This window comes from Microtus pennsylvanicus, chromosome 1 (genome assembly GCF_037038515.1).
Source record: "Microtus pennsylvanicus isolate mMicPen1 chromosome 1, mMicPen1.hap1, whole genome shotgun sequence".
In the NCBI taxonomy this organism is placed as follows: domain Eukaryota; kingdom Metazoa; phylum Chordata; class Mammalia; order Rodentia; family Cricetidae; genus Microtus; species Microtus pennsylvanicus.
This window is the reverse complement of record NC_134579.1, coordinates 137,701,484-137,724,262: the sequence shown is the minus strand read 5'-3', so window position 1 is coordinate 137,724,262 and position 22,779 is coordinate 137,701,484. Positions and strand designations below refer to the sequence as shown.

The window sequence follows — 22,779 nt, the reverse complement described above, 5'->3', positions numbered from 1 at the left end:
CAGGCAAGAGCAATTTCTTGCCCAAATGGCTAACAAACTCCATAAGGAGCCTCTTCAATGCCCATCATCCTCTTCAAGTAGATGAGTGCTGCCAGGAGCAGATGTGTCTCATTGTCATGAAAAGTCCTAAGTTTTTAAAACATTTTAAATTCCATATTTTGTTAGTCTTTGAATAATTTGAAGAATATCTATCCATCTGAAATACATCTCTGTACATCTATAAAACCTAACTAACTGCAAGCTTGACTGCAATTATAGATGACTATCTATTAACCTGTATTTCTTAATTATACATCACATTTTTAAATGAGCTGAACAAACACAATACCGAAGAAATATACATACAACAAAATTGACCTTTAATTTGTATCAATAAACCAAAGTCCATACCAATGTAAAATATTCATTTCTATATATCATATCCCCCTTTAAATGTAAACAAATATTTACAAGCATTGTTTAGGGAATTTGGTCATTGATCTCTAGACTACTTCCTGATGATTGAGGATACTGTTAATCATATCTTTCATGGGAAATGCTATATAATAAGCCCATCTCAGCCAGGAGTCCTGAAGCTGTCATAGATGTTGGACCATCTGGACCATTGCTTCAGTCCTGTTTGATTAAACAACATTAGCCTGGAAGGAATCCACAGGTTCTCATCTTCTGTAGAAATAAAAGCAGAGGTTCTTTTCCAAAGCAACATATGCTTAGACCAAAATTTTGAAGTCAAGATACTTTTAAAGTATATATTTTGGTTTAGCTTAGCAGCTCATACAATGAAATGCCTCTCTGTACTTAGCTCATTCACAGTCAAAAAATTCAAAGAAAACACAATAATATACACAATCCAGACTCTCTGTATGTATTCCGCCTTTATGTGGCTTATTTTTCTTTACTCCTTTAATCTATGACTGTCTGTACTCTGTCTCTTTAAAGACTTTATTTTTAAAAACCATGTACCTTCTTTCTCCCGGCATTCAGTTTAGCTTTCCCACCTAGCTCTGTTCTGCCCTGTGATAGGCGCAAGCAGTTTCTTTATTCATTAACCAATAAAAGCAACACATATACAGAAGGGAATCCCTTATCAAGCCATCAACCATCAATGTGTTAAATACCAGAGTTTATCTCCTAACTAGTACATTTAAAGTCCTCGATACTTTGTCTCCCAATTTGTAACCTTCTACTAGAGCCTGTGTGCCTGCGGAGCAACCCTTCCAAGTTGTGCAATGTAGTCACAGTGTGTATTAGGAGATGAAACTGGGGGGTGTGGTGAAGCAATTACATGATTAGGACCAAAGGCCATCCCTCCATCCCAGGGAATATAAAGGCAAACATTTCGGTCATCAGTGTCTTCCTGTCACCCTCACTGCCACCACAGTGTAGTCAGGGCTTCTTTCGGTGCCTATGTGGGCTCACCCAAGAGTCATGATCTTTAATATCTATTTGGAAACAGAAGGAGTACTGAGGAATGATGCCTCCCAGGATCCTCTTTGCCTTCAATTGTCAATTAGATGCAGTTGGACACTGAGAAACCATATAGCTCCCTTACAAAGGTACCACTGGGCAGGAAGGTGGATGAAATGAGATGGGTGTGGGAGTCTGCCTGTTTTATCTGAGGATTTGTATGAGAGAATTGATCGGGATGGAACTGCCAAGGCTATGGTGAGGACAACAGCATGTGGGAAATGTGACCAAGTACACGATGGCCTTGGATTCCAGAGAATTGACTAACTCTTGGCTGACCTGTATGATAACAGTTGTGCAGAACACTGAGTCCTTTGATCTCCTACATGCCAGCTCATTTCTTCCTTGCCTCACTTCTTGTCTCTGGACTGGTTTAGGTGTGTGTGTGTGTGTGTGTGTGTGTGTTTTCTCCTGATCTTTCCATATTAGAGTGCATGCTGTCTCCCATTGTATGTCTTCTTCTTTACAAATTAATTTATCTTATGTGTTTTTATCTATGTTCTGTTTACACATACACCTGCACCTCAGAAGAGGGCATTAGATCCCATAGACAGCTGTGTGCTACCATACAGGTGCTGGGAATTGAACTCAGGACCTCTTAACTATTGAGTCATCTCTCCAGCCCTGTATGTCTTTTCATTCTGGTGCCTAGCCATCTCTCAGAAACCCTTGAAATTCCACTACAGGAACCCAGATTCCCTAACTTTGGTGGTTTTTCTTTATGTCATCTGATTCTGTGCTTTCCTTATGCTTTTTCTTTTTGCTCCTCTATCCTTTTTTCTGTGCTGTCTTCTTTTTATTCCAATTTGACATAAGCTAGAGTAATCTGGGAAGAATGAAATCTCAACTGAGATATTTCCTTCATCAGACTGGATTATTAGCAAATCCGTGGGTCATTTTCTTGATTGATGATTAACAACCCATATGGGCAGTGCCAACTATAGACAGGTAGTTCTGAACTGTATCCAAAAACAGACTGAGCAAGCAAGCCATGAGTGGCAAGCCAGTGAGCAGTGCTTCTCCCTTCTCCATCGTCTCTGCCTCCAGGTTCCTGCCCAGACCGTACTTGAAAATAAATTTTTGGAGTGACATATAAGCCAAATAATCCCTTTCATTCTCAAATTAGTTTTGGTATTTTACCACAGCAATTGGAACCCAACAAAAACATTTTCATCTCTCAAAATTTTCCCATGATGTCTTCCTCAATATCCCCATGACTCTATTGAACCAAGCTGACTGTCCTTTACTGACTGGGTGTCTCATTCTGAAGATTTCTGAAAGTGGCTCAGAGTTTGTATGTCTACCCCTCTCTAGGTCTAGCCTGAATCTATCTTTCTCTCATCCCTGTAAAAGGAAGTATCCATCCTGCCTAGTCCCGCTGCCATTCAGTCCCAAAGAAACACACAAAGACTGATATTAACTATAAACTGTTTGGCCTATTAGTTCAGGTTTATTATTAACTAGATCTTACAACTTGTATTAATCTATAATTCTTACCTATGTTTAGCTGCATGGCTTGGTACCTTTTCTCAGTCAGGCATTCTCATTTTGCTTCTTCTGCATTTGACTTGTGACTGCATCTCTGCCTTCCCTCTTTCCAGAATTCTTCTAGTCTGGTTGCCCCACCTATACTCCTAATTGGCTACTACCCAGTCAGCAGTTATTAAACCAATATGAGTGGCAAAACTTTACAGTGTACAGGAGCATTCTCTCACAGCATATCTTTTTTTATTATTCAAATCAAGAACCCTGAATCTAATTTCTTTGTTTAGCTTTTTTCCTGACCATTATCCATAATAACTTGTAACCAACCCTCTAAACAAAGACAAACATCCATAATCCATTTTTTGAAATGCGGTCTTAGTTTTTTAAGATATTTGCTGATTGGGGGCACTGGTAATCTTTGAGGGACCCTGAAAAAAATTAGGATTATGGTCAGGTCCTGACTGAAATATTCTATGAGACTGGATCATCTCAGCCAGCAGTCTTGAAGCTGTACTGGATGAAGAACTCAGAAAGAACTACAAGAGAGATGCTCTGAAACATTGGATCATCTGGGCCATTGGTTCCCATTAGAGATTTTTCAGGGGGTCTTACTTGATCAAACCTATTTTTAATTCATTCAGAATGAGTCTAGAGCCTCTTGTTTCCTATGGAAACAAAAGCAAAATCTTTTGTCTAAAGTAACATATCTTTTTACTTAAATTTTAAAGTCAAGGCACTTCAAAATATATAGATTGGATCAATCCAGCAACATTTATAATCAAATGTCTTTTAGCAGCTGTTGCTCCTTCCTCAGTAGTCAAACAACTCAAAGACAACACAATAACATACAGCATTCAGATTCTCTGTGTATTTTCCATCTTTATGTGACTTTTTTCTCTATTTATTTTATTTTTATTTTTAATTTTTGGGTTTTTGAGACATGGTTTCTCTCTATATCTTTGACTGCCTTGGATCTCACTCTGTAGATTAGGTTGGCCTCAAACTCACAGAGATCCCCCTGCCTCTGCCTCCCAAGTACTGGGATTAAAGGCGTGTACCACCATGCCCAGCTACTTTATTTCTTTTTTGAAGGACTTTCTCTATATCCTTCTTTTCTTTCTCAAGACTATGTATATTTTTAAATACACTGTAAACCCTTCTGTCTGAATCTGTCTTTGCTGTATATCTCTATTTTTTTCTAACTGCATGAGTCTTTATTCTGCTTAATGGAATGACTAGGATTAAAGCTGTGACTTTGGTAGTTGGCTCCACACCATTCCTTAGCTTTCGTGGTGGAGGTACTGGCAGGAGCCACTTTTATTGTCAAAACTCTGTGGAATTTCTAGGTCCATGCCACCACCAAGAAGCAAGCTGATGGCTGCTCATAAGTACCATTTAAGTATTTGGTGGCAAGGCCTATTAAAAGAGCTGCAAGGTTATTGCTGTTAACACTGAGTCAGGAAGCCTCTTTTAAAGGAGTCCTGCCTCTGCTTGCCTCTAGCAAACAGAGCCCACCAGAATAAAGATGTTTACCAAGAAGCTGCACTTGATTCTATTCTTGTCTGTCTAGAATCCTTTATTTTAAAGCATTCTCGGGCTGTATGTGGAAAATCTTGCCAAATATTGAGTGCCATATGTCCCACCTGGTCCCACAACCATTCAGTTCCAAAGAAACACACAGAGACTTATATTAATTATAAGCTGTTTGGCCTATTATCTCAGGCTTATTCTCTTACAACTTAAATTAACCCATAATTCTTATCTATGTTTCGTCACATGGCTTGGTACCCTTTCTCAGTAAGGCATTCTCATCTTGCTTCCTCTGTTCCTGGCTGGTCACTGCATCTCTGATGCCTTTTCTCTTTCCAGAATTATCTTAGTCTGGTCACCCTACCTATACTTATGAGAGAGCTGGGTAGGGGCAGGCAGTACAGAGCCAAGACATGGTTTCCTAGTAGCCTGACAGAGACCAGGCCTTAGTGTCAGTTTACTAAAATGGGACAGAGCTAAACAGACAGTCCTCAGGAAAAAAAAAACAACAACTCAGGAACAACCAATCAGCAGTCGCCCCACAGACTTTTGCTAGCTCAGCAGGTACCCTATGGCCCCTTCTATTGGTTTAGCAGCCCCCCCAAAGCCCCTTTGTGGACTCAGCAGGTTCCCCCAGTCTCTTGATAAAGATGGATTTCCCTACCCTGCTGCTGGAAGGTCCCTAACCACTAGAACCTCCTACCAATCAGCCCCTAAACTAAATTTTTCCCTACCAATCAGTCTCAGATTAATCCCTACTCCCTGGAATCCCCCCTAACTCTGCTTAAAAGGAGCCTGCAACCTTCTTGGAGGAGATGCCATATGCAACTCCCAACGTTGAAATTAATAAAGCGATCTTGTTACTGTAAATGTGGCTATTGGTCTTTCATTGGGGGCTTCTCTCAGACCCTAACACTTCCTGCCTGGCTACTGGTCAAACAGCATTTTATTAAACCAATACAAGTGACAAATCTTTACAGTGTACAAGAGCATTATCCCACAACACATTCTTTCTCTCTTAGTATGAACCATGACCCCCCTCCCCAGGAATATCCTCAGAGGTGGTCTGTGGCCCATCCCAGTCTCTCTCATATCTCTCCCCACTCCTATGCTCATGTCAACAGAGCATACATTCCCTTAAAACCAGGACACAATCTTGAAAACTGAAAAGTTACATCTGAACTGTCAGTTGTCCCAGGGGAAGTCTCCAAGGGCTATCAGATACCTCCACAGATGCCTCTAACACAGTCCTTTGCAGGCAACACACAAGACTTTTCATTTAGCCCTCTCGCCTGAATGCAAGATTCTGGGTCTGAAAGTAAATCCATGGAAAGATTCAATAGCCCCACAAAGAGGTGATAAATTGACATGACCTGAAAATCTCCCTCCCTGCAGTTTTACCCCAACATGGAGAATTGTAGGAAAAACCTAATGATGGTGGAACCAGCCTGATTGGTAGTCACAACCACCATCACCAAAAGCTTGTGCTATCCCTTCCTGTCACTCACAAGAAAATCATCTTAACCATTGCCACCATCCTGACATCCTCACTTGTCACCATGCTGAACTTAGACTGCTCCTGGTGGGTGTACAGCCCTACCAGAGTATCATAGTCTTGATTCCTGCCTGGCAGTAACAGTGTAGAGAGAGGCTACCTCCAGGACCCAACCCTTTGCCTAGGATAAAGCCAAGTGGTTGTGGCGAATGTTCATGGGTTCTTAAATTGCTTTTCAAGTATTTTATGAGCTTTTCACACCTGTTTTATTAGGATAATTGGTCTACAGTTTCCTTTTTATTGTGTCTCTATCCAAGTTTAGATTTGAGGTAATACTGGCTTTGTAGAATAATTTGGTAGCATTTGTTCTCCCTCCAGCTTATGAAACAGCTTGAGAAGTATTAGAGTCAAGACTTCATCCAATGCTTGGTATAAGTCAACAATGAGTCATCTGGTCCCAGCGTTTTTTTTTTCTTTGTGAGAAGACTTGTTTATTCTTTTAATGTATATTAATTTACACTTTGACAATTTCATACAAGTATACACTGTATTTATAATATCCGCTACCCACCTAACTCCAGCTATGACTGGCTATGAGTAGCAGTTAATAGAGACAGGCTCACAATCAACCAAAGTATAGAAAATAGTGTCTATGGAGTCCTAAGTGATACTTCATCTTTAACAATCAAACTTGTAGTCATGTTAGGTATGTTTTCAAGGTCATACAGAGATATATTTTGGCTACATAGGTGATCTTCAAACATATCAATGACCTACAAAATATGGATTTGAAATGTTTTGATAACATAAGGTTTTTCATGACAGTGAGACATGTCTGCTACTAGTAGCACCAATATGTTTCAAAAGAGGATGATGGGCATCAAAGAACCTCCATGTGGAGTTTGCCTTTATTGTGGCAAAGCTAGCCAGTGGGTAACCTGCCTTTGCCTCAACTGTTGACAGTATGTTATCTAAACTGGACAAGCAGAACACAGAAGAAAGCAACTGCCAAATTTTGACAAGACAAGGTAGGACAATTCTTCAAACTTCTACTTTACAGAAAGGTCTGTCAGATAATCTAAGCATGTAGGCCAAGAATGGAATGCCCCAGAAGTTCAAAGGAAACTTGGGTGACTTCCAAGGCAGCCAGATATTTCTGTAATTTCTCTAGGTTTAGAAGTTGACTGTTCTGTACTTTCCATTTACTCAGGTAATGTTACATCCTCCTTGCGTCTCTGATAGAGTTAAAGATGAGATAGTTATAGTTACATCCTTTTTGTTATCAAATTCAGAAAAAAACTTACAAGAGAGGTATAAAGTATATAAGGTTGAGAGATATAAAAGCTTAAATTTCTTATCTAAAAAAAATGTTTTGAGGTCCCAAGAGATACTTTTGTATTGGTAATAAAAGTTATGTTAAAAATTGGTTTAGATATAAAACTGAACTCATCAAGGTAAGATAGATAATAAAGTAATTTCTCCAAATTTGCCAAATACAAATGGACTGGATATTGTGAAAGTAATTCTTACCTGATAATTGTTCTTGTTGTATATAGTTTTACTATGCTAGAGTTAAGAATTACTCGATAATTATTATTATTATATATAGTTTTGTTAGAGTTAAAACCCTTTCCTTTATACTTAGACAAAAAGGGGGAAATGTTTTGGAATATTTGATTACACTGTGTAAAGATATATCACTGTGGTTGATTTAATAAAAAACTAAATGGCTAATAGCTAGGCAGGGGGTTTATTAGGACTTTTGGACAGAGAGAGCTCTGGAAAGAAGAAAGGCAGGGTTGCCATCCACACACAGAAAAAACAGACATGCAGAAGGAGAGGTAAATGCCACAAGCAATGTGGTGGAACATAATTTAACAGAAATGTATTAATTTATATCATAACAGCTAATTAGAAACAAGCCTAAGCTAAAGCTGTGCTTTCATGATTGATAAAAAGTCATTACAGCTCCCTTCCTGCAAGTTACAGCCCTGTCTCTAGGGTTGGGTCAGTCTTCCTCTCCACAGTGAGCGTTTCTGTGGTTGATGCTCTGAGGGCTTGCGGAAGGCTTTTCTGCCTCAGCTGACCTTTTCTGCACCATCCTGATTCCATTCCCTGCTCCAGGCCTCATTTCCCACACACCACTGTGACTTGATCAGGCAGTGGTGGAGGAGAGTGAGTCATCTTCTCGGGTGACTAGCTCCTGTCAGAGTTCTGTTTGCTCTCCACTCTGCACACATGTTGCCCCACACATCCTCTGACTGCATTGCTTCAGCACATCCCCCCGAGCCTGCAGTGCTCACCCACAAAAGCACTTCCCCGAGGGCACGGTTCACCCCACCTGGCATAAATGGTGTGGTTTATTTGGAAATAGTGGCTTAACTATATTTTGTAGCTAAATTACCTCTGATAGATATATTGCCCACTGTTTCATATCATATTTTTTAATGCTATTGCACTGATATATGTAATTCTCTAACCCACCATGTTAACTGGAAGTCTCTATATTTCCTTTTTCTTTTTATACTCATATTTTCTCTTTTTTTCTTTCTATTATTTTAGCTGTATTTTTACATTCTTTTGTTTATAATTTTTTTTTACTCTATCTGGTTTTTTATTCACTCTCTATTATCTAGTTTTATTTGTGCATTTTTCATTGCTGAACAATCAGATGTTTTTATCTCTCCCATTATCTGAACTCTTTCTTGTCTTTTACTTAATCTTTCTTCTCTTTTTGCTTTCCATTGTCAGCCTAGAAAAAGAACTGCAGGCAACTAAGAAATGCTGAGAGCAAGAGAAATAGTCTTCACAGGGAAGAGTCCACAAACTGATTGTCCAACACCAAATTATTAGCCCTGAAATCACAGACATAAAAGTAACATTATATGAACTAAGCAGGTTGAAATAATATATTTAGAAATATACCCATATTTCTTAAGAATGAACACACACATCAACAACTAAAATAATGGAATCCATAAATATGAGAAAGAGCAATTGTTGTACATGGGAAGGGTGGGGGAAGGAAAGGGAAGAGAAAAAATGATCTAATTATACTTTAATTTCAAAAATAAAAATTAATAAAAGAGTACATAGGTATAGAGCTGTAGATCTAGGAGAAGGCAGAGTGAATATGATTAAGTGTATTATACAAAATTAATAGAAAGAATATTGTCTTAGTTAGGGTTTCCACTACTGTGATAAAACACCATGGCCAAAAGCAACCTGGGGAGGAAAGAGTTTAGTTATCTTATGCTTCCATATCACAGTTCATCATCAAAGGAAGTCAAGGGCAGGAGCCTATGTAGAGGCCATGGAGGGTGCTGTTTATTAGCTTGGTCCTCGTGGCTTACCCAGCCTGCTTTCTTATAGAACCCAGGACCACCAGCAGAGAGATAACACTACCTACAAAGGACTGGGCCCTCCCCCGTCAACCACTAATTAAGAAAACACCCTACAGGTTTGCCCACAGCCTGATATTATGGAGAAATTTCCTCAACTAAGGCTCCTTCTCCTCTGATGACTCTTGTTGATGTCAAATTAATATAAAACTAGCCAGTTCAAGTATCACATGCAGCAAAGGAAAGTAAACTACATATACAAAATGGAATTATGTGCTGATGTGGGAGTCCCCTCTGTATGCTGTGATTACCATTAATGAATAAAGAAACTGCCTTGGCCTGTTGATAGGTCTGAAATTAGGTAGGCAGGGAGGGCTGGACTGAATGCTGGGAGAGAGAAGGGCAGAGTCAGGGGATGCCATGGATTCACTGCTGGAAACAGACCTGCTGAAACTTTGCTGGTAAGCCACCACCTTGTGGTGATATACAGATTAATAGAAATGGGTTAAATTAAGATGTAAGAGTTAGCCAGTAAGAAGCTAGGGCTAATGGGCTTGCAGTGATTTAATTAACACAGTCTCTGTGTGATTCTTTTGGTTCTGGGCAGCAGGAACCAACAAGCGGCCCCTCCTCCAACAGATTGGCACCCACACGGCCAATTAAATCCATGTAAAACTTGAGAGGACTTGAAAAATAATTCTAGAAAAAAAATAGTTTAACACAGCTTCTTGCTGTTTGCTGGTGACATGCCACAGCTCCTTTAAGAGAGGTTTTCCTGACTCAGTCATAGCAAAAGAAGAAGAGCTGCACCATTTTAAAATGCTGGCTTTCTGGGTCATGCTGCCAGTGTGACCTCTGACTCTTTCTGGAGACAGAGCATTTGAGTGAGGTTTGTGAGCAGATTGCTGCAGCTTGCTTGATAGCAGCATGGACTGGCTGTGTGCCTAGAGATGGGGCACTGTGCATGTCTCTCAGAGGTGGCAAGCAGCTCCACCATGCCGGAATGTACAGAGTGAGCAGACATTTTAAAAACCACTCCTGGAGAGTAAAGAATTACAGATATGCTATAAAGACAAATTCAGATGAGTCATAGGGCTGGATACATGTACATAGGCTTAGAAGAGGGAAGAAAAAGAGTATAGATAGTCATAAAATAAAGTTAATGCTTTAAAAGGGGGGAGTAAAGTCTTTAAAGAGACAGAGTACGGACAATCATAGATTAAAAGGAGTAAAGAAAAATAAGCCACATAAAGATGGAATTACACAGAGAATCCAGATTATGATATTATTGTGTTTTCTTTGAATTTTTTGACTGTGAAGGAGCTAAATACAGAGAGATATTTCATTGTATGGGCTGTTAAGGTAAACCAGCATGTATATTATAAAGATATTTTGACTTCAGAATTTGGGTCTAAGGATATGTTCCTTTGGAAAAGATGTTCTTCTTTTGTCTCCACAGAGGATGAGAACTTGTGGATTCATTCTAGGCTAATATGGTATGATGGACCATGACTCCCTGAAAGGTAACCATGAACACCCCCACAAAGAAAATACTTCACCCAATAAATACCAGGAAGCAGTTTAGAGAGAAAAAAACTACACCCATATTCCCAAATATTGTTTGTTATTGTTTGTTTACATTTAAAGGGGGATATGCTATAGAGATGAATAATTTGCTTTGGTATGGATTTTGGTTTATTAATACAAATTTAAAGTAAATTTTTATATACTGTATATGTATATTCCTGCCCTTGATTAAGATATTGTTTTGTGTAGTTCATTTAAAAATGTAATGTATGGGCTGGAGAGATGACTCAGAGGTTAAGAGCACTGGCTGTTTTTCCAGAGGTCCTGAGTTCAATTCCCAGCAACCATATGGTGGCTCACAACCACCTGATCTGGTGCCCTCTTCTGACCTGCAGGCAGAACACTGAATACATAATAAACTAATAAATAATAAATAAATAAAATTTTAAAAAATGTAATGTATAATTAAGAAATATAGGTTAATAGGTAGTCATCTATAATAGTCAAGTTGTAGTCATGTTAGTTAGGTTTTCTAGATATATTTCAGTTAGTTAGATATTCTTCAAATATTTCAGAGATCTTCAGAATATGACATTTAAATGTTTTAAAAATTTAGGACTTTTAATGACAGTGAGACACATCTGCTCCTGGCAGCACCGATCTACTTCAAGAGGAGGATGGGCATCAAAGAGGCTCCTTATGGAGACTGTTAGATGAACTGGACATGCAGGATACACAGAGAAATGACTGCTGAACTGCCTAAAGGTGGGGCAATCTTTTGGGGTTTCTGCTTCATGATAGAGTCTGCGAAATACAGAAGAAAGTGACTGGCAAACTGCCAATATAGGCAGATCTGTCTTTGAAATGTCCTGCTACGTGAAAAAGTTTGCTGGATACTATGGACCTGAAGGCCAAAGATGGATGCCCCAATGTTACAGAAGAACTTTGGGTGACTGTCCAGGCAGTGAGATGTCTCCGTCATTTCTAGAGTTTTGGAAGTTGCTTACAATGCACTTCCTGTTTACTTAGTTAATATTATATTCTTCTGGAGTCTTTGATGGAGTTGAAGAATTTATGGTTGTAGTTTCCCTTAGTTATGATAAAAGATAAAGTAGATATAAATATTGTAATTGTAATTCTTGCTTGATACCTGTTTTGTTATATGTAATTTTACGATGTTAAAGTTAAAACCATCCTTTTCATTTAAACAGAAAAGGAGAGGTGATGTGGGAGTCCCCTCTGTGTGCTGTGATTACCATTAATGAATAAAGAAACGGCCTTGGCCTGTTGATAGGGCAAAAGTTAGGTAGGTGGGGAAGACTGGATTGAATGCTGGGAGAAAGAAGGGCAGAGTCAAGGGGACGCCATGGATTTGGGGCCAGAGATAGACCTGCTGAAACTTTGCTGGTAAGCCACAACCTTGTGGTGATATACAGATTAATAGAAATGGGTTAAATTAAGATGTAAGAGTTAGCCAATAAGAAGCTGGAACTAATGGGCCAAGCAGTGATTTAATTAATACAGTTTCTGTGTGATTAATTCAGTTCTGGGTGGCCAGGACCAACAAGCAGCTCTCCTCCAACAATACGCAGCTCAGTCCAGTCTCCTTCATCTACTTCTACCAGGAACACCACACCCACAGCTCCTCCTTGTAGTATAACCATCCAATCCACAGCTTTTGAATGATTCCCTGGTCCTTAGTAATATTTCCCTCCTAATAAAAAGGTTCAAATATCTGGGATTCTAGAGATGACTCGGGTGTTAGAAGCACTTGTTGCTCTTGAAGGGGACCCTGTCTTTATTCCCAGGACCTACATAGTAGTGACTCACAACCAGGTGGAACTCCATTTCCAAGGAATCCATCTATATCTTCTGACATCCCTGGACACTCTGTGCATGAGCTGCACAGGCACACATGCAAGGAAAAACATTCAGATACATACAATTTTAACAAGATTTCACCTTAAAAGAAATAAAATAAAACAAATCTTTTTTTAAGACTCAGTATCTGCAGCCAGGCTTCCTGTATCATCACAATGAAATCCAAAAATTTGAATTCTATCACAAAACACAGCATTCACATTTATGAGGCCTTTTTCATGTGCTCAGCCATATAAATATAGGTTTTTAGTTCTTGATTTGATCACCTGGACCAAAGAGAGAGAGCCCCCAGGTAATCCCTCTTTAGTGTTTTTGAATGAAGCCTGACAATCAGAGGTCTCCCTCTGCATTCCTTTTTGCGGGTGTTGCAACACAGACTGGTCACTGTTAGGAGATAAGATCATGAGATAAAAAGACTGGACTACATAAAAAGGGACAAAGGTCCTCCTTTACTCTCAGAGTATAAAGGCAGAGCACCTCAGCTTTGGCCACGACTGTCATCCTCACTGGCCATCATGCTGGACTCGGGGCTGTTATTAATGGCCATACTGGCCTGCCTGAGTGTCATGGCCTTGGTGTCTGTCTGGAAGCAGAAAGTCAGGAGGAAACTCCCTCCAGGACCCACTCCTTTGCCTTACATTGGGAATTACCTGCAGCTGAATACAAAAGACTTATACAGCTCCATCACAGAGGTATCACCCAATGAGGGGATGGATGGGACGTGAGAGTATGGGAGTCTGTGTGATTTTGCATGGTTTTTGTGACAGATGATTCATAGGGTGAGGCACAGTCCTATGATGGGGAAATTGGGAAGGCTTGGAGCTCCTCCAGGTCTTTGGTATTTTTTTCCAGTTATTTGATTGTTGATTCCAAGTAGGATGACATCACAGTATCTAACCCTTGTACACTGGTCCAGTCAGGTGAACAACTCACCTAACAGTTCCCATCTATTCCACATCAGCTCAGTAAGCGCTATGGTCCCGTATTCACCATCCACCTTGGACCTCGCCCGGTTGTGGTGCTCTATGGATACGATGCAGTCAAGGAGGCGTTGGTGGACCAGGCCGAGGAATTCAGTGGACGAGGCGAACAAGCCACCTATAATACGCTCTTCAAAGGCTATGGTGAGGGGAATGCCACACTGGGAAACATGGCTAGGGACAGTTGTGGGCCTCATTTAAGTAGCTTGTCCCCCTAACTCATCACCCCTTTCAAGGCTGTGGGTCCTCTGCTCTTCTCTCCACATCCCTGTTGAACGTCGCCTCTCACTGTGTCCCTCCCCATCCTGTCTAATCCGTGACCCTTGCTCCTGGTTGCTCTCTACCCCGTCTGCCTCCTCTCCCTCACTAAATGTCTGCCTTCAGTGCATCTACCTTTAAGAACCTTTGGACATCCTCCTAGATTGAGGATGACAGCCTCCTAGATTAATTTACCTGATATTTTTATCTTCTTAAAACATTTTAGAATGGATTATTTACTTAATTTTTCTGTGTATGAGTGTTTTCTTGTGTGGCTGTACATGCACCATGTGTGCCCCTGGTGCCTGTGGAAAAAACCAGAGAGGTCATCACTCTTCATAGAGTGGGGGTCACAGCCGCTTGAGAGCTGCTGTATGGATGCCTGGACAGGAACCTGGGTCCCCTGCTAGACAACAAGCGTCTTTATCCACTGAGCCTTCTCTCCAGACACTGATGTTTTTCCATTTTGCTGCCTTCAGCTTCCACACTCCGTCATAACTCTTTCTCTTTCCCTCCCTTTCTTCCTCTGATTTGAGAATGACCAATGACATTTCCTTTCCTGGGAACGTGTGGGCAACTGCCTCCCTCTGCTTTCCTTGTCTCCCAGTGCTTATGTTTCTAGAGCAACTCGGAATCATTCACAAACATTGTTTCCAATGACCCCTGTAAGTGCTTAGCAGCCACCTGCAGTTTTAAATGCTGTGTTACATACTTCAAATGTTTTCTCCAGGATGAGTCTAACTCTCATGGAAAGTTGTAGTCCAGGAAGCGCTGGCCAAGGCTGAAAAACTTCACACTGGCCTTGAGCAGCAGAATGTTTATTATTATAGGCAAGAAAAGGCAAAATACAAAGAAAGCACAACGCACACCTATCTTTATACCATTAACTCTGTGGGGACTGTCTAACAAACAGGAGGTGTCTGTTTCCTTGAAGAACTGAGAGATACACAAATGCCTACCACTATCTAGTGTCAAAATACAGAAGTGACCATAGCCCAGGCCACATAAACAAAGGCAGAGTCAGGGACAAGGGCATGTTTGTGTGTAGCCAATCCTTGCTTCACTGGAGATTTCAGCAAATGTTGTCTGGCCATGGGATTCTTGGTGCTTTCGCCATTTCAGAGACCCAGAACAGCTAACCAGTATCTTGGAGCATGATGGAGCTGGTCCAGCCATGAAGTCTCCCTGTCCTCTGAGTCTCTCCTTTGCCTGGTTGCTGCTGTTTCTCTTTGTCTGGCTGAATTCTTCCAACTGTCTTATTCAGTTGGGTGTTCATGATACAGGGACTGTGTTTGTAATTCCTGTGTTCTCTCCGTCTCTATCCATCTGTGTCTCCTTCCTTGGGTCTTGGGCCCCCTCCCCAGTGTGGGACTTGGTCATCCCCAGCGTCACTCCTCGTCTTCTCCGCCTCCACGTTCTCACCTTTACAGGTGTGACGTTCAGCAGCGGGGAACGAGCCAAACAACTCAGGCGCTTCGCCATCACAACACTGAGAGATTTTGGTGTGGGCAAGCGTGGTGTGGAGGAGCGTATTCAGGAGGAGGCGGCCTATTTGGTCAAGATGTTACAGGGCACTGGTGGTAAGCAAGAGACCCTTAGGTGTTTGGGCAGGAGAGGGAACAGCACCAACAGCCTGTGGGTTGTGGAAAAGAAGGGTGGGGAAGAACGTCTAGAAAATGGCCCCTGGATTCTGATGCCCAGAGTGTGTCCCTCGTGCCAAAGTCCACATCATCTGCTTGACTCTTGTCTCCCTCATAATCCCTATGTCTTCCCAACCACGCCTTGCCTCTCAGGAAAGCCCATTGACCCTACCTACTACCTGAGCAAATCAGTCTCCAATGTCATTAACTCTATTGTCTTCGGGGACCGCTTTGACTATGAGGACGAAGAGTTCCTGTCGCTGCTGCATATGATGGGGCAGATAAACAGGTTTGCAGCTTCCCCCACAGGGCAGGTAAGCAACCAGCTCTTCCTCTCACCTTTCTATTGTCCTGCAGCATCTGTCCCCACACAGGGCATGGACCACCCCAATTCTCATCCCCACAAACATAAGCTGCCCCCAAGACCAGCCCTTACCCTCAGACAACTGACCTTTACTTCAGAACCCATGGGAGCTATCTGCTAAGCAGAATCTAAGGACACCTGGATATCGCAGAGGTTTCCCTGACGACAACCTGGGAAGGGTTCCCCAGATTTCCTTAATCTCTAACAAATCCTCTGTATGGTCCTTCTGAACATCCAAACCCCTGCTCAGGGGAGACACATAGCTCCCTTAGGTCCCTCCTTCATCTGCCAAAGCAAAGCCAGTAAAATTATTTGGCCCCTACACCACTGTCCTAAATATCCTACCAGGACAATCGGGGCAAGAGACATCTGCTTGTCCCACATAAATTCAGAAATGAGTAGACAGGCAAATCAAAGAAGACATCTAAGCACAACTCTCTGGATAGCTGTTTTCCCAAACACCCAAATGAGTGTCTCCCAGTCCCATACAGGCCACATCAAAAAAAAATATCTGACAGGTGTGCCTCATGCCTTATAACCTGAACCATCCCAGTCTGAAGACCTGACTATCTAGAAAACAGATGCTAATCTCAGACAACTATCTAGACAGCTAAACAGCCTGCCTGAATGCCTAAACGTCTAGGTTCCCCCATTGCACTCGGGGGCTGAATGTATGCTAGTGTGCCCCTTTGATCCACCCCATGTAAATTGTTGGACAATGGACATCTGCTTAACCCACCTATGAAACTGCTGTCTGTGGGGCTGCAGCGACAGCTTGGTGGTTAGGAGCATGCCCTGCTCAACTCCTAGAGGGCCTGCGGTCAGTTCCCAGCATCCATGCTGGGTGTCTGACAACGGCCTTGTCTTAGTTAGGGTTTATTATTGCTGAGAGGAGACACCATGACCACAGTAACTCTTACAAAGAAAACATTTCATTGAAAGGGCTCACTTACAGTTCAGAGGTACAGTCCAGCACAGCGGGGAGCAAGGTGGTATGTAGACAGGCATGGTGCTAGAGAAATCACCTAACGACTCACGTCTTGCAGACAACAGGAAGTGGAATGACATATTGGGTGGTATCCTGAGTACAGGAAACCACAAAGCCCGCCCCCACAGCCACACATTTCCTCCAATGAGGCCATACGCACCTCAACAAAGCCACGCCTCTAAAGAGTACCACCCCCTATGAGATGATTATGGGATTATGGGGGCCAATTGCATTCAAACTACTACATACATGTAACTCCAACTCTAAGGGATCTCAGCTCTGGGGGATCTGACTTTGGACACCTGTACTCACACATGGATGCAAAATTAAAAGTAAAAAAATAACAAAATGAATACAAAGTATTCTTTCTAAAATAAAGCAGAGTTGTTGTGTGTGCAATCTAGCCTCCTATAAACACATTAGTACCAAATGCCTTGATCCAAGAAACACTGCCTGAGACAAGTTCCTTTCCCATTGGGCATTACTACTAACAGCTCTCTCTCCCATCCTTTCTCTCCCACCCCCAGCTCTATGACATGTTCCATTCAGTGATGAAGTACCTGCCTGGACCACAGCAACAGATCATCAAGAATACACAGGAACTGGAAGACTTCATGATCAGGAAAGTGAAGCAGAACCAGAGTACCCTGGACCTCAACTCCCCACGGAACTTCATTGACTCTTTTCTCATCCACATTCAAGAGGTGATTCCAGCATCCGTGGGATGGGAGGTCCAACACCAGGCAGCTGGAAACCACTCTAAAAAGGAAGGAAGAACTGAGGCCCGTTAAGCCCCCAAGATGCTCCTCACAATCCCATTTATAGTTAAACGTCCCTCTTCCATCTGTTGAACTGTATCCAAGCCAGGGAACCAGCAAGCAGATTAGCATGCTAACCCATTTTCCAGCAAAGTTCCCTGCAAGACACAGTTTTCAGTACATCCTGCTATTTACTTGCCTAGCATCCCCTGAAGCTACTTTTCAGACTCTGTGGAGCCTACATTTAACAAATGAGGAAACTGCCCAGAGTTTCTAAGTGGCAAATCAACCTGACGTCATACAACAAGTGTATCCCTAACACAGTCCCTTGCCTCTTCACTTCTAAGGCTTTTGCTATGAGCCACCATGATCTTATCATTTCATATCTTGATTCTTAAATGTACATGAGTGGCTCAGGAAACCTGGTTTTTTTTCTGATCAAGCCATCCAGTTTATTATTTCTTCAGAAGCTGTTATATAACAAACGGGCAAAGGGGGGAAGGGAAGGGTGTTAGGGGAAAGGGAAGGGTGTCAGGAAACTCAGGTCTGCTGGAATTCAGGTCCAGAGACATCCCTAGAGAAACCTGTTGTTGTTGTTTGTTTGTTTGTTTGTTTGTTTTTTATGTGACATCAGAGAGCTTCACAGACAGGACAAAATTGACATGGAATTCAGTAGAGTGTGAAGGTCAAGGGTCTGGTTAGGGACTCTTCTATGGGTTGTTTGAGGAAGGAGGAGAGATTGACATTTGAATTCTGGGTCTGTGTCTCACCTGTCTCCAGTGATACATTCCATCATGGCCTCTGTGGAGTAGAACTCTTTCTCACAGTCCTTACCCCTCCCTTGATACATGTTATAACCATGGAGAATAACAACAGAATGACCATTAAAGGACAGACAGTTGGCTAGAAAGAGGAGCAAATTCTCATGCACACCCATGACTCCCCACGTGACCTGGAGGATACCTTTCCCACCTTTGAGAACTGGATCCAAAGACAACTCCAGAAGTGGTGCTCACAGGATTTCAGCGGTTCCACCCTGAAGAACCTAATCAGCAATTGCTGGCTGTTGGGGGGAGGTGAAATCATACTGCTTAGTCCCGTGGCGACTGGTTAACTGCCCTAGCACCTAGTAAAGCACCCCTCGTCCATACGCATGCAGCTAACCCTATTCATAAGAAGTGACTGCAAAAAAGATATGAGACAATTGGAGGGGACTTTTTAGGAACAAGAAAGGATTTGATGGGAGGAGAAAGGAGAAAAGAGGAGATAATAGGTGGGAATATGTTAAAAATACATTTTGAATCATGTCTAAAAAATGAGGACACAAGGTTCACTGGGTATGGAAGGGGTCTAAGTGGGAGGATTTGGGGGAAAGGTCTGAATATACTCATAATACAATGAATGAAAATTCTCAAAGAATTAATAAAATATTTGTAAAAGAATGACCAGAAAATTTTTAGACAATTAAAACCCTTAATGTCCCCCAAAGGAATGATAAACTGATGGATGGACATTCTCTCTCTCTCTCTTTCTCTCTTTCTCTCTCTCTCTCTCTCTCTCTCTCTCTCTCTCTCTCTCTCTCTCTCTCTCTCTCTGCAGGAAAAGAAGAACCCCAGTTCAGAGTTCCACATAAAGAACTTGGTGATGACATCACTGAACCTCTTCTTTGCTGGTTCTGAGACAGTAAGCTCCACTCTGCGCTATGGCTTCCTGCTGCTCATGAAGCATCCAGATGTGGAGGGTGAGGCTGGCTCTGGAGCATGGAAGTGAGAACCACAGATGCTCCAACTTCCTTTCTGAGCTGACCACAATGCCCCTCACCTCTACCAGGTCCCTGAATGCCCAGGCATACCCTGCTATGCAGAGCCAAGGGAGTATAAAATGCTCAAACAAGGCTTTCATTAGCTGTTAAAATATTAGACATTTTCAAATAGATTTCCCACTGGCTGCCAGACTCCTGAACTCTGGTCCACGCCGGCTCTCCTCCCTGTTATCCCCTCATGATTCTATCACGAGAAGGATCAAATGGCACTGGCCAGCATTTAGGTGTGAAGATGTGTTTCGAATGGTCTATATGCATGTTATTTACAGATTCATATAATACAAACTGTTTTACATGTTTGAACTATGGCACTTGCTCTGTATTCCCTAGACCCTTAAATACAACCCACCTTGTCCTCTAGCCAAGGTTCATGAGGAGATTGACCAGGTGATTGGCAGGAACCGACAGCCACAGTTTGAGGACCACGTGAAGATGCCCTACACCGAGGCTGTGATCAATGAGATCCTAAGATTTGCCAACTTTGCTCCCTTGGGCATTCCTCGAAAGACTATCAAGAACACCACATTCCGTGGCTTCTTCCTACCCAAGGTATAGCCACGCTCACCCAGGAGAGGACTCCAGCCCTCTTCCTGGTGCCTTGATGCCCCTTTTTATCTACAACTTCTAATTCCACTCCAATTCCTCCAATCAAAGAATCCCCCAGCTACCACATCAGCCTCCCCAGGATCCTCTGATTAGATTGCTGTCACCTCACCTTGACTTAGTACTTCGGGAGATTTATCCCCATGCCCCCAACTTCTTGTCTCAGGAAAGCAACCTGATTTCTAACCACTCTTCTGCCTTGATAGGCACCAACCCCTCTACTCCTGTGCTGAAGTAAAAGCCTTGTGTTCCTCCAACAGCCAGTCTCAGAACAAGCACTCCCTTGAGCTCAAATCTCCTACCACAGGCCGCACACATCACATCCCCTCTAAACTCATATTCCCTAATGCCCCTCCCTCAGAGACCCCCAAATATGTGCCATCCAGTTCTCTTCACCTGGGACCCTAGCACCTCTGTGAGGTATTTTCTCCACCAACCCACCTATTCAAATCTCTTACCTTCTCTCTTCCAGGACACGGAAGTGTTCCCTATACTAGGTTCTCTGCTGACAGACCCAAAGTTCTTCCCTAACCCCAAAGATTTCAACCCCCAGAACTTCCTGGACAACAGGGGACAGTTGAAGAAGAATGCTGCTTTCGTGCCCTTTTCCATAGGTAAGAAAACACTTGCTGGACCACTGCTCACATCAACAGGGTAGCTCATCCCCTCTCTGGGATGCAACCTAGCATCCTTTTCCTGCATCAAGGTCCTATTGGAATCTAATGTCCAGTCAACCAGGTGCAACCCCTGTACCTCTAATGCACTGAGAGTCCGGACACAGGTCAAAGGGTCAATTGGACTCCTTTTGGGGATGGGGAAAAAGCAAAGCTCAAATTGAGTCTGCCATCTTTTCCAAGCCATGCAAGCAATTCTTCAGACTCTTAGAAAGGAGACAACAGCACAGCATCCATATTTGAGAGCAAAACTGGTAGAGGAAGCATCTTGACTTCCCATTGCTCCAGCCTAGAATGGGTCACCCCACTTCGTATATAGGGAAACTGGGGTTCAGAGGGGCTTAGGAGTCTTTTGTGATGATCCCTTGGGCTTCAGCACTTGGGTCCTTCTCCCCAAGGGAATGCAGCTGTGCACATGGCATAAGGCAAGGCAGCAGTGGGAGTTCTCTGTGTTCCTTCTCTCTCTCCTCTTCAGGAAAGCGCTTCTGTTTGGGGGATGGCCTGGCTAGGATGGAGCTCTTCCTCTTCTTCACCACCATCTTGCAGAACTTCCGTTTCAAGTTCCCAAAGAAACTCGAAGACATCAATGAGTCCCCCAAGCCTTTGGGATTTACCAGGATCATACCAAGTTACACCATGAGCTTCCTGCCCATCTGACTCTAGGATCAACCAAAGTGGAGCCTTGGTTGCTCAGGGGGAGGGAGAGTCTGGAGTGAGGCCAGAGTGAAGGCAAAGCAAAGGGAAAAGGTGAAAACTGGGGGTTAAGAAGGGACGACATGGCTGGAAGAAAATTTAAGCATCTACTTAAATTGTGTTGGTAATAAAACAGATACCATGCAGTGGACAGTGATAATAACAGCTGTCAGTCACTGAGCATGGGTTCCTTGTCAGCTCTGCCGAAGTTGTCCCATCATCCTCTTATTTGGGACTTGAAACCAAAGAAGAATAATGTGTCCCCCAGCCCAGTTTTCAGGTTTCAAGGATGTAACTTATGAACCTGAGTCTAAACTCTGGTTTAAAAGACTCAGGTTAAGATCAGCCGGGCGGTGGTGGTGCACGCCTTTAATCCCAGCAATCGGGAGGCAGAGGCAGGCGGATCTCTGTGAGTTCGACACCAGCCTGGTCTACAAGAGCTAGTTCCAGGACAGGCTCCAAAACCACAGAGAAACCCTCTCGAAAAACCAAAAAAAAAAAAAAAGACTCAGGTTAGCTATGCTTAGGGCACAGGACTTGAACCCCAGCACCCAGGAGGAAGAAGTGAATGGATCTCTAGGAGGCCAGCCAGGATTATACAGTGAGACATTGCTCCAAAACAACAGCAAAACCCCTCAGTTTATTTTGCATTCCTACAGGCCATAAAGCCCAGCTTGTTCTTGAAGAGAGATCTGTATCCAGCCATTTGGGCAGGGCTTTTGATGTTCTGTTTAGGGAGTACTTTATTTGTTCTTGAGGGTTTTTTTCCCTTTTCTTTTGTACATCAGTCATTTGTTTGGGATATTTTATTTACATTTACTTATGCATGTAGGGGGTAGAGCATGCCATGGCACACATGTGGAGGACAAGCTGTGGGAGTGTGTTCTCTCCTTCCTACATGTAGAACACAGGACTCCACTCACATGGTTAGTCCTGACAGTAAGGGGTTTTACTCACTGAGTCCTCTAATTGGTTCATTTAGGAAGTTCTTATTGTCACCCTTGCCTCAACTGAAACCACAGGGGTCTGGGACATTATTGCGCATTCTGAACAGTCCTGTCTAGTGTCTTTCTTTCTTCCTGCCCTGGTGGGCAGCTGATCTAGCTCCAACACACACTGTCCCACAGCCTTGCTTTCTTATACGCACCTCAATCGCCAGGGCATCTGTGCCACCCCCGGCAATCCCCCCCTTGCCAGGTAAGCCCACTGTGGCTGACTCAGCCCACCTGGGACATAGGAATAAAAGCACTTTGGTAGCAAGCAATCCAAGAGA

The 22,779-nt window shown here is 42.7% G+C and overlaps 1 protein-coding gene across 1 annotated transcript; it reads left to right on the top strand.

Annotated features, from left to right (window-relative positions):
* Positions 1 to 13,208: 13,208 nt before the first annotated feature.
* Positions 13,209 to 21,710, top strand: LOC142858465 (cytochrome P450 2A9). The gene is made up of 9 exons (XM_075987722.1): positions 13,209 to 13,418; positions 13,688 to 13,850; positions 15,395 to 15,544; positions 15,758 to 15,918; positions 17,484 to 17,660; positions 19,314 to 19,455; positions 19,898 to 20,085; positions 20,612 to 20,753; positions 21,289 to 21,710. The coding sequence occupies exons 1-9, from the start codon at positions 13,242 to 13,244 to the stop codon at positions 21,468 to 21,470; spliced, it is 1,482 nt and encodes a 493-aa protein (XP_075843837.1). The 5' UTR covers positions 13,209 to 13,241; the 3' UTR covers positions 21,471 to 21,710.
* The last annotated feature ends 1,069 nt before the right edge of the window (positions 21,711 to 22,779 follow it).

Coding starts and splice junctions, on each gene's coding strand:
- LOC142858465 (XM_075987722.1), top strand. CDS start 13,242: ATGCTGGACTCGGGGCTGTTATTAATGGCCATACTGGCCTGCCTGAGT. Junction 15,545..15,757: donor GATGTTACAGGGCACTGGTG/GTAAGCAAGAGA, acceptor CTTGCCTCTCAG/GAAAGCCCATTGACCCTACC. Junction 20,086..20,611: donor GTGGCTTCTTCCTACCCAAG/GTATAGCCACGC, acceptor TCTCTCTTCCAG/GACACGGAAGTGTTCCCTAT.